This window comes from Mustela lutreola, chromosome 3 (genome assembly GCF_030435805.1).
Source record: "Mustela lutreola isolate mMusLut2 chromosome 3, mMusLut2.pri, whole genome shotgun sequence".
NCBI classification, from domain to species: Eukaryota; Metazoa; Chordata; class Mammalia; order Carnivora; family Mustelidae; genus Mustela; species Mustela lutreola.
In genome coordinates, this window is record NC_081292.1 from 206934220 (window position 1) to 206945664 (window position 11445).

Here is an 11445-nt window from a genome sequence, read left to right on the forward strand (position 1 = left end):
TACAAATCACAAGGATTCAGTACTACAAATATTCAGGGACTCAAGTTAAACTGTCCTCACAGAGCAGACTACCCGCAGACCCCAGCCTGTGAAAGCAAAGCCAAAAGACACCTCTTTTTATATAGGTCTATAGGTATATATAGGAAAGGTGTGGTTTTTTTGTGTGTGTGTACATATATATAGGTATATATAGGAAAACCTGTGTAAATGCCTTTGGGAAAGCACACCGCAACCTTCACTATTACACATCCTTCTCTGGCCTTGTGAGGTTCACTCTCCCGTCTCTATAGTGTAGCCACCAGCCATAAACCTGTCGCAGAGAGGAGAGGCCGGCTGGCTGATGAGACTTGAAACCACTTCAGAACTGTTTTGTAGAGATGAGATGGGGCCCAATTCTAGTAGGTGTGTATTTCTAAACTACGTGGTTTTGTTTTCGGTAGGTGTTTAGACATTTAAAAATTCACAAGGGAAAGCACCAGGGAAGAGGAAGGTAGAAAACTTTCTTCCTCTTCTTGTTGAGAACCGTCCAAGCAGACTGGTAGGGCAAACATTCGTTATGGGCTGTAATTCACTTGGCTTTGGTTTTGGAGGCTTCCCTTAAGAAAAAAGAGATCTGTTAATAAACAGTAACACAGAACAAGATTAAGTTATTGAGGCAAATGTCAATTACAAAATTAACAGCTTAGATCGTTCTCCATTTAATCGCAACATGTTAGAGGATAACAGTGTTTCCACACCTAACGCTGCATCTTCTTCTGTTCTTGAGGTATGATCAGGTGACACTTTGCCTACTACGTGCCAGAAATCACCCTCATCACTTACGTGGAAAATCTTCTGTAACTCTCTAAAGGGATACTTCTATTTGTTTTTGTATTTGTGGAACTTAAGGCTTATAGAGGTCCTAAGTGTAGTAATTTGTCCAACATCATAGGTGAGGAGACAGTGTATCAGGACTAGAAGCTCAGCTATCTCTCCCGATAGTTTACTTTTCTGAAACTCCAAAATTCTTTTAAAATCATCTTTAACACCATATTCACACAAATAAATTGTGTATTACTGCTCCTCCCCCTATTTAAAGAAAAACTTATATGCTAACTTTTAGTAAATTTTTACTTCCAACATGTTATCTTGTAACTTAAAAAGATATTAGTCACAAAGCCAAATTCACGGAGTTAAGGCTAAAAGAAAACCTTCTAGAATATATAAACCTTAGTTACCAAAGTACTATGAACCACGAATAAGCTCCTTGAGATGACTCGTCACCGACCCCTTAACTCCCCAGTGTCTCACACTCAGTGTGTACAGCAATTTGTTAAGACACACTGAATTGGAGAAACGAATATTCTGGTACCAATTTTCATATTCAAAGGCTACGGCGTTCTTAGAAAACAGAGTCTACTTAAATTATTTTGTGATTTAAGGCAGGGACAAAAGGCAACAAGTACAGAGCTAAGCAGTCCCCTTGGTTGAAGTGATCATTACAACTACGGTAAATTTACCGGCTCTCCATTGCAAATCACTGAAGAGTGAAAATAAGGGAAGTCCGTTAACATTAATGCAAGTTTTATTGGGGCTAATTTGGAAGAACTGAATTCTAACAAAGGAAAAATTTACCAGTTACCCACTCTACAATAGAAAGTGGGAACTGGGTGTCATTTGTAAGACATAAAGAAATTCTACCTTTACATTTCTAAATAAAGCTGTACGCACTTCTTAGAGAGAGCCGTTTAACTTTGGTTGATAAGGCTTTGTGAATTATGTTCAGAAACTTGGACAATATTCACACACACACTTTTCAAATAAAAGTTAAGTACCTAGGATTTTCACTCCAGGGTGAGTTTCTTCAAGTACCTAAGGACACTCTAACTTAACTGCGTATTCCCACATGAATTCCATTTGAAGTGCCTTCATCTCTGTGCCACAATTCTTTAAAATAATCAGATCAGTATTTATTATGACTTTTTAACTCCCTCAAATTATACTTTAATATTTGACATAGTAGTTTCAAAAAATAAATATTCAAGGCCTCGGTTTTAAGTTTCCCTTCAGTGTAATGCACACAGTTGACAACAAGTATTAATAGGACTACCCTAAAATAAATGCAGCTTTCTTATAAAAATTCTTGGTTATAATACAATTTCCATTCTACTCCATAATTCTGATAAAGAATATATTCTTTTTTGGTAATAAAACAAGAGTTTAGAAGATTCAGTCCTTGGAAAATCCTCTTGGCAGTCACTCAAATGAAGAAGTCAATCATTCCTGGAGTCACAAACACTCAAAAACTGCTATTACCACTGAGTTTTTGGGGGCGGTTTTGGTGGTTATTGCTTCAGTTGGCAATACCTGAATTTAAGACAAAAGAACATCTCCCACTAAGCCTTACTTCAAATATTACAAAATGTATATGGAAGATAGACTCATAGAGGCTATAATGCTGATGTCTTAAGGAACTCACCCACAGAATGGGGCGTGTTTTTAAAGCATACCACTGATCTTTCTGCCCTAAAAATAAATGCCCCTACTTTTCAGAGTCTTCCCATTCTTCAAATTCTTCAACAGGAGACTTGAGCAGCTTAACACTTTTGCTATAAGAACAATCCACTCTTGTTAACAAACCCGAAACATAACAGGAAACCGATAAAGGACACAGTTTTCACAGTTGACGATAAATAAAAGTGCAGTAAGTGTTCAAGTAGGGTGTGTAGTTTAAAAACTACATGTGAGTATTGGGCATAGGTCATCTTTTAAAGGCTCTCCGAGGGTCCCTGCCATTACTTATTGTGGTCATGACTGTTTGATTATTAGCTGTTCCTTGTGGCTGTGAATGTGTAGGTCCCCGGCCATTGCTTCTACCAGCATATGAAAACTGGCATCCCCGTGATTCTGGGCCAGCTTGAACCCCGTTTCCTAAAAAAAATATAAAAACTCATCACCATTTCAGACACTGATATATAGTAACACACCTATTTGAAGTTCTGAACGTTTTTATAAGTAGTAGTAGAGAAAACAAATGCCTTTGTTTTTAAACTACTAGAAAAGACTCAATGTGCGTTCTGAGTTTTCCAAACATGTAATTACTGTAAATGTATTCGCTTGATGCTGTATTAATATGGAGAAAGAAATAGAACAGTTTGGGGAACAAAATGAGAAATTAGTCAAGAAAAACATAGTAGTGTCCTGCGCCAAAATTGTAAGGGAAAAAGAAAAAAAGGTAAAACAGTGTATGAACACTGGCATTAGGTTCAAATATGGTTAATAATTCAGAATGAACAATGGAATTCTCATTTTTCAAAGGACAAGACAGCAAAGTTTCCCACAATGTGATCGCTACCAGCTGTGCCAAAACATGCACCCACCGGGTCAAACAGACTTCAGCCACCTGACTGAACTCCCAATCCCAAAGCTTTTCCTCCCGAATAAAAACTTCAAAAGACACAGCTGAGAGACCCATTAACGTGGCATCTGAGAGTATTTGAGGGGTAAAGGCCAATCTTTTGAAGAGGCAGCTACCTGCACGTGTAAAAACTTAAGGTGAGCTATTAAAGGTAAAAGGCTTTTGGTGTGCCCAAATAATCAGTAATTTTCCATCTATTATAAATAATCATCAGATTATAGAAATTTTGTTTAAAAAAAAATCAATGGAAAACCTATTACGCGTCACTAAAACAGATTTCTTATTATCAGCCACCGTTTAAATACAGAACATGCTCTGGGAGGTGGGTGGGCGAGGGCGAAGCAGGTGAAGGGGCTTAAGAGCACGCGTACCCGGCCCCGCGGAGTGCTGAACCACTGCTCTGCGTGTGCGAAACTCATAAAACACTGTGTTAACCACAAGGAATTTAAACAGATAAATAAAATACATGTGTACAAAATGTTTTTTTAAAAATAAAAAGAAGATGCTCAGTAAGTTAGCTTAAGAGAGCTCATCTGCTCTTTAGGAAATCACTTACTGGGGACTAGCAGCTCCCTTTTAGTGTCAATGCACACCTAATGACAGTTTTCTTCTAATCTTTCGTAAGATACATTCGCTTAACTTCTTAACACCTGATCACAAATATGAAAAAAAAAATCTTACCCACTGGTCCAAATGTACCTGTACCCATATTATTATTCATGGAATTATTCTTCTGCTCATTGTGTGCCTAAAAAATATGTTTTTAATTTAACCGATTAAAGATTTATTAAAAAAATTATTATAATAACAAGTTATATCCATTCTTTAGTTTAGTTTTGTTTTTTTAAACAAATTTTTAAAAGATTTATCCAAGTCCATTCAATGTTACTATTCAGGAATGTTTCCCAAAGCTTTCATAGCTTCTGTTGTATCTTACTGCATTCTCCTGATATTCCTCCCTACTGCTCCAAGTGCTCAATGGCACATATATTTATTTTGTGAGTATATATACATATATCTTTAGTGTTAAATATATATGTCACAAAACATACAGAATGACAATGACTTTATATTCTTTTTTAAAACTGTCCTCATTATTTCTGGGTAGGACAGGGTTGAACACCTAGCCAGAGAATTAGAGTTCCCTGTCAAAATTAGTCTAATCATATGAACAGACTATATACATTTGGATTAATTACCCCTCTGCTCTGTTGTCCTCGATAATCTGGGTTGGGTTCACTGAAATTTGGCACTTCTGAATAAACCATACAAAATCTGAAAGAAAATAAAGCACAAGTTAAACGATTCCTAAAATAATCAACCTTTCTTTGCGTAACATGCATAACTTATAGGAATGAAGAATTTAAGTGTTAAATGAATTAACTAAAAAGCAACATGCTAACTATTTATACAACGAAAACTTCCTAAACGCCATGTTCCATAAAAATCAAAGCATTCTAAAACACTCAATGGTCCACAATACTTAAAATATTCTTTTTTATTTTAGTTCTTCTGTACTGCAAAAACTAAATCATGTCAAAGATCAAGGACACAGAAACACATCTCTGTGCTATGGCTCCGCAGAGGCTGCTGTCCCTGAACCAGGTTTAGGGTTCCAGAGTGGTTTTTCCAGCAGTGGTGATGGATTTGCACTGATCCATTCACACACTCCCATCCAGTCCCTCTTTTGACCAATCACTGTGAATCTGCAAAGATAATCATTCAAGGTTAAGAGCGGACTCTGCAGGTATGACAAAGACATGTGGCTATTAGGACAACAGTTTATTCAAATGCTTCTTGTAAGTTGACTATGGCATATATGAAGATTACACATAAGCATTTACTTAGCTCCTTACCCCATAAATAAATTAAAATCGGTTGTGGTATATCCTAGACTGACCCTAACAAAGTCAAGTCAAGGAAGAATGAGTGACCTCCACTGGTTCTTCACATAACTGACCTCTTTCTCCGTATACATGAAGGTCAGGAAAAACCCCACGTCTTTGGATGATATTGACGCTAAGAGCTTTCATAACAAGTTGCTCTAATACTGCTCTAAAAACAAACATAAATAAACAGTTTTTCTCCTAGCAAAAGCAAAGTGTTACCAATTTCTGATCTTGAAAAGCTAGCAAGATTATCTTTTCCTGACAATTTTATCCCTACAGTGTAGAACCTTTCGTGTGTGTGTGTGTGTGTGTGTGTGTGTGTGTGTGTGCCATGTGTGACTTCTGTAGGTCTTCAAATCTCCTACAAACAGAATGAACTAATGATTTGGCTCACTGCCAACACAATACTTTATGAACACATCCCAAATGTCTAAGCTAATATGGAGGCTAAATTACCTTTACACCCCTAGAGAGGATGGTTCCTCCAAGTCAGGGTGGAGATTACCAGGGTAGGAGTATACGGAAGCTCGCACTGTAGCTGCCTGTACGGTACCTAGACTGTGGATAAATACAGGACTTCAATGGTCATCGCTGCAAGTCCTTCTACCGTGAGTACATATTCACCCATAAATGAAAAAAGAAAATTTAAACTGTTGGCCTGAAACCTAACTTCTTTCCTAGCTTCTTCTTTGGCATTTCACCAGAAGACAGAACCTATTTAAAACTGCACTGTGACACCTAAAAGACGCGTGTTCCCAAACTCTACAGAAATGGCCCCATTGGGGCTCATCTCAAGTGCAACTTCATGCTCTTTGCCAGGAAAACTACTATTCTCAACCACAGGAAACAATATGGATGGCTGTTAAGCTGGTACATACATGCAAAGTTGTTTTTACAGCGAAGCTATTGAAGGCATTCAGTTTACCAATACAGAAAAGCCAAGAAGTTTATCCTTTATAGTTTATACCTACCAGTTACTCTGTAGACACTACGTGTAATTTATTCACTTACAGGAAATGCATTTGAATACTTACTCCCCAATTTTTTGAAGTTCTCCACCCCTTCCAGTGTACAGCGTCAAACAGCCTTTCCACATGGATGCATACCTAGAAAGGAAAGAAACGTCTGTTCTGTAAAAATACATGTATTTCCTTCTACTGAAGTGAAACTTTATACTGTATTTTTTTGTATCGGGACGGAGGTGTAGATCAAACTCTGTCTACGGTAGTAAATCAATTAGTCTAATTTATTAACTTGTTACTTATAATCAAACAGTACAAAGAGAAGTCTACTGCCAAATTTTGACATAATTATCTAAACTATAACTAACCCTAGAAAACAGGAAGTCTTTTTGAAAAGCAAGCATTGTTATACTCCAAAGATCACATCTTCAATTAACAAAAGAACGTTCAATTGAAGAGATTCAAGCAGAAATTATTTCTCAATCATAGCATATATAATATCAACACCAAGTATGTGCTTTTATACACATTAACTTGGTCTCCTCAGATTATTCAATAAAAACAGTTTTTCCTTTTTCTCTATAAAACACATAGGAGGATTCATGAGCTACTGAAAATTTGTTAAAATTTAATCAAGGGCCTAAAAAACAATCACAAATCTCACCTATCTGCCTTTCCAAACCTGCAATCCTTACCATCAATTTAGCTGAACAGATTATTTACTCTGATCAACTCTGAGAGCACAGACAGCATCATTAAATATTCCCGCACAAAAATCTAATACAAATGTAAATTAAACATTGTAAAATCAGTCTAAAATTTGGTTTTCAGTGGTTCTCTATAAACTACAATGGTAACTTTAAGACCTAGAATGTTAAATTATAGGGGAGCCTAGGTGGCTTAGTGGGTTTAGCATCTGCCTTTGGCTCAGGTCAAGATCCCAGAGTTCCAGGATGGAGTCCCCAGGTCTGCACAGGGCTGCTTGCTCAGCAGGGAGCCCGCTTCTCCCCCTGCCTGCCACTCCCCCTGCTTGTGAGCTCTCTCCCTCTGACAAATAAATAAAACCTTAAAAAAAAATGACAAAGTATAATTAAATATTGTTAACTAAGTCATTGTATTTCATTTTTTAACATAGATTAATAAATACTAGTTAGTTCCACATTATACATTCGTCTTTAGTAAGGGTAATCCACTAAAGACTGTTATGCTATACAAAAAGCAACTTAGAAGAAAAAGAGTGCACTAATATTTCACCTTAGTAATGTGAAAGTTAACGCATGCTGAGAAAAAATTTGAAGTTTCAACAAGTAAACATTTAACTTGCATTTGTTTTGGGAATGAGGTCAACGACAGATACAACTAGAACTGAAGGGCCTTACAACAGGCCAGACTCAGCCACACATGTGATTTTTTAAGTAAGGTGTAATTATTCCCATCTTACAGATGAGGAAATTACCCAAGTGTAAAAACCTCAAGGTCACACTGAAGTTACAAAACAGTGGAGTTTCTTTAGTTTTGAATTTACCTTTAAATTATACTCCTTGAAACTCTATAAATACTATATGGAACTTGATTTTAGTCTTTCCACAAATTTTTTGAGGGACATACCTATGTATTTCCCACGGACTACAAAATAAGGAGGTATCTGAAATGAGATGCTGTTTACACTACTTGAGATAGATGCGAAACATTCTGGCAGCCAGAAAAACTTCAATTATGCTAATCCGCGCCACACCCTCCTAGGCAGGAATTCTCTTTTGTGTCAGCTACAGATGTGGACATTTAAAGACACAATTAGTGTCCTGAGTCACTGCAGGAGGATAAAATGTCTATGCTCTGACTCTCACTTCCTTCTTTGAGGACACTCTGCCTCACTTCCTGAAGCTGCTCTGAGGCCTGCACGAATTACCAAAGGGCCTACCCAACCTCCAGCGTTCAGGGTGATCTGACACTTTTCTTCCTGCCGAACATTTTTCTGCCTATCGTTCTGGTTTGTGTACTCCACTGACCTGACGGCAGCAGGCACCGGAAGTCATCTTCCAGAATGTGCCTTCCAGATACTGTGAACTTCCCTTAACTTTTCCATTCCGGTACAAATTGGACATACCGCAGACCTGCTGAACTGTCCAACTACAATCTGATGTCCTGTCTGAACAAAATAGGGCAGGATTTCAAAAGCCACTAAAAAGGGGGGAAAGCTAGAAAAGCGCTGACAACTGTATTAAATAATTTATGAAACAAAAAAGTAAGTAGGATGAATTTATGCTAATTTTGCCAATCTACAGAAAACACTCAGTAATCCCCAAAACGTATTTAACCATCTGCTTGACCTGTACAGAGGGGAAGTGGGCTAGATTCCGGGGTCAAACTGACCGCTTTCCTGGGAGGGTGTTCCATCCCGAAGCTGTCCACTCCCCAAAATGACCATCCAAGGGGCCCCAAACTGCGCGGGGGGCCACCGAGCAGACAGGAGCTGCAGCACCTGTCAGGGTCCCCAGCGGGTGACTGCAGGCTGTCACCTCGGAAGCCTCCCCCGTCCCTCCGCACACCTACCCTCGGGTCAACCGAATGATGTCCCCCGGCTGGATGAGACCTCCGATTTCGTCCCACACGGAGATAGTGATGCTGCCCGTTTTGTCGGCCACTTTGCATGATCTCACTTCATGGCCGTCTTTGGTTTTGGTCACGCGTCCTGCGGGGGTTCAATCGCAAGGGGGAGGGGTGCGTCAGGTAACCAGGACTTGAGAGGCTCGAACTCCTCCTCCGCGGACAGGGGGCAAGAGGTCGAGCCCCGCGATTTCGCCGCAGGTCGAACCCGAGCCCGGGACTGGGGGGCACCGGGGCCACGTGGACGGGGGGAGGGGCGGGGGCCTCGCCGAGGCGGCGGCGGCGGGGAGCCCCCCTCCGGCCCAGCCCGCGCGGGGCGGCGGGGCGGCGGGGCGGCGGCGGACCCACTTACCTATCTCCAGCACAATAAAGACGACATTTAAGTTTTTCAGTCCGGGCTTAATGTCTTTTATGAAAAGAGGAGGGTCGCTGCCCCCGTTCATACCGAGGCAGGTGCGGCTACGGCTGCGGAGGCGCGGGGGGGCGGGGGGGCGAGGCCTCCCACCTCCCGGGCCGGGGCGAGGGCGCGGGGGCGACCCTGGGCGGGGGCGGCCGGGCGGGGACCAGGGACACCAGCCAGACGCCGCTGGGCGCCCTGCACGGAGGCGGAAACGGGGAAAGGCTCCCGGGTTCCACAGCAAAGAGGCGGCGGCCGGACCCGAGCGCGCTGCGGCGGGGCGGCCGCGACCCCGGGCCGGGCGGCCCCCCTCGGACAAAAGGAAGGTCAAAAAAGGCAGCGAGGGGCGGCCTCCGCGCGGAGTCCCCTCACACTCGCAACACACACGCGCGAGCGCGCGGCCCGGGCGTCCCAAGCTTCGGGCAGGGACGGACTGTGACAGCGACCCGCGCCGAGACCCGGCGACCACGCACGCCCCAGCCCGAACCGCGACTGCCGCACGCGCCCGCGCGCCGGCCGGACCCCTACCCCGGCAGCCCCGCCCCTTGTGACGTCACGGGCGTCGGCACGCCCGTCGCCGGGCTCGCCCCGCCCGCAGGAAGGGAAGCGAGGGGTCCGGAACCGGCCGGCGTCGCACGCGCAGCCTCCCTCGCTCCTCGCGGGCGGTCCTCTCAAGCCCCGCCCCCCGAAGCCGTCCAATGAGCGCTCGGCCCCGCCCCGCCCTCCCCGCCCACCCCGCTGCCGCCGTCGCTGAGCCGCGTCCGGGTGTCCGGCGGCTTTTTGCCGGCTCCGGGCGGTCACCGCGCGGCGCGGGGTGTCCTTGCTCCTTTCTGGCTGGGAGTTCGGCCCTCCCCGGGCGCTTTAGCCCCTCGTCCCCGCGGGTACCCGGGGCAGCGCCTGTGTTTAGGGCCCGTGGGTCGTTCAGAGAGGGGCGCCGAGGCGCAGGCCGGGCGGCTGTGGGCGGAGGGACGCGCCGGCCGACGGGCGGGTCCCCGCTCCGCGGCCAGGACTCGGCTGGGGCGGGGCCTCGGCTGGGGCGGGGCCTCGGCTGGGGCGGGGCCTCGGCTGGGCGGGGCCTCGGCTGGGCGGGGCCTCGGCTGGGCGGGGCCTCGGCTGGGCGGGGCCGGTGCCTTTGCTCTGCCACGTCTGCTCCGTCCCAGGGACGGTGCGGGGTTCCCGGAGGTCCCCGGGACGTTGTGACCCGCGGGCCTGGCCGAGTCCTCCCCGTACTCGGCCGGGCCCCTCCTCACGCCCGTCCTCCCCTCCCTCCCGGCGCGCTCGTCCCCTCCGCGCAGTCTCTTCAGTGGGCGAAGTTTTAGGGCGGCGTTAGGTTCCCAGCGGAGCCCCGGGGGCGCGGACGCTCCCCGACACCCCGCCCCGCGCGTCCCCGGCCCGGACGGTCCGCCGGTCGCGGCTGCTGAAGCGACGCCGGCACGTCGCTGGCTCTTGCGTGTCCGTGAGCTGGGACAGGTGTGTGGTGACTTGTGTCCACCGTACGGTGTCGCAGAGCTTCAGGGCCCGGAAAGTCCGTGTCACCGCGTGTCCTTCCCGCCCTCCTGGTCCCGGCGCCCCCTCGTCCGTCTCCGCAGTTGTGACCGCAGAACGGGCACCGCCGGCCCTTCAGACGGTCCCTGCACTGCTGTGCGCTGTGCGTCCCGTCGGCGCCCCTCCGCGGGCTCGGTCTGTCCTTGCACAACCGCACGGTCCCGCACAACCGCACAATCGTGCACAACCGCGCGGTCCCGCACAATCGTGCACGACCGCGCGGTCCCGCACAATCGTGCACGACCGCACGGTCCCGCACAACCGCACAATCGTGCACGACCGCGCGGTCCCGCAACAGCAACGGGAAACCCGAAACGACAAGCCAGAAAAATAGGTTTTTTTCATCTCTTTACGTCGCGTCGTGAGGAACGGGCACTTGACAAGCAAATCTGGGCTCAGACGGTCCTGTGGGACCTTCCGGACACCGATGGAGCTTCGTAGTCCTGATCCATCGTCTGGGAAGAGGCCGCCGGCCTGGGAGCTGCGACCGCAGACGTCGTCTGGCCAGTGCAAACACTCAGTACGCTCCCTCGCTTCGTTGTTACCCTGAAGGACGAGGAGAGCAGCAGTAGCTTGCGCTGCGGTTCCCCAGGCCCCGCACGCGTCCTCGGCGGTGGCCGCTGGCTGTTAGCCCATGGCACAGCTGGT

The 11445-nt window shown here is 45.9% G+C and overlaps 1 protein-coding gene across 1 annotated transcript; it reads right to left on the reverse strand.

Moving 5' to 3' along the window:
* Window positions 1–630: 630 nt before the first annotated feature.
* On the reverse strand, window positions 631–9789 carry NABP1 (nucleic acid binding protein 1). The gene is made up of 6 exons (XM_059168551.1): window positions 9208–9789; window positions 8802–8940; window positions 6321–6392; window positions 4597–4672; window positions 4079–4145; window positions 631–2910 (listed from the first exon to the last, which is right to left on the reverse strand). Exons 1-6 carry the CDS (start codon window positions 9296–9298, stop codon window positions 2741–2743), a joined length of 615 nt encoding a protein of 204 aa, XP_059024534.1. The 5' UTR covers window positions 9299–9789; the 3' UTR covers window positions 631–2740.
* Between the last annotated feature and the right edge of the window lie 1656 nt (window positions 9790–11445).

Excerpts from the sequence above, each read along its gene's own strand:
- NABP1 (XM_059168551.1), bottom strand. The coding sequence starts at position 9,298 with ATGAACGGGGGCAGCGACCCTCCTCTTTTCATAAAAGACATTAAGCCC. Across the intron at positions 8,941-9,207 it reads CTTTATTGTGCTGGAGATAG|GACGCGTGACCAAAACCAAA; the intron begins GTAAGTGGGTCC and ends GAACCCCCGCAG. Across the intron at positions 4,146-4,596 it reads GAGGACAACAGAGCAGAGGG|GCACACAATGAGCAGAAGAA; the intron begins GTAATTAATCCA and ends CATATTTTTTAG.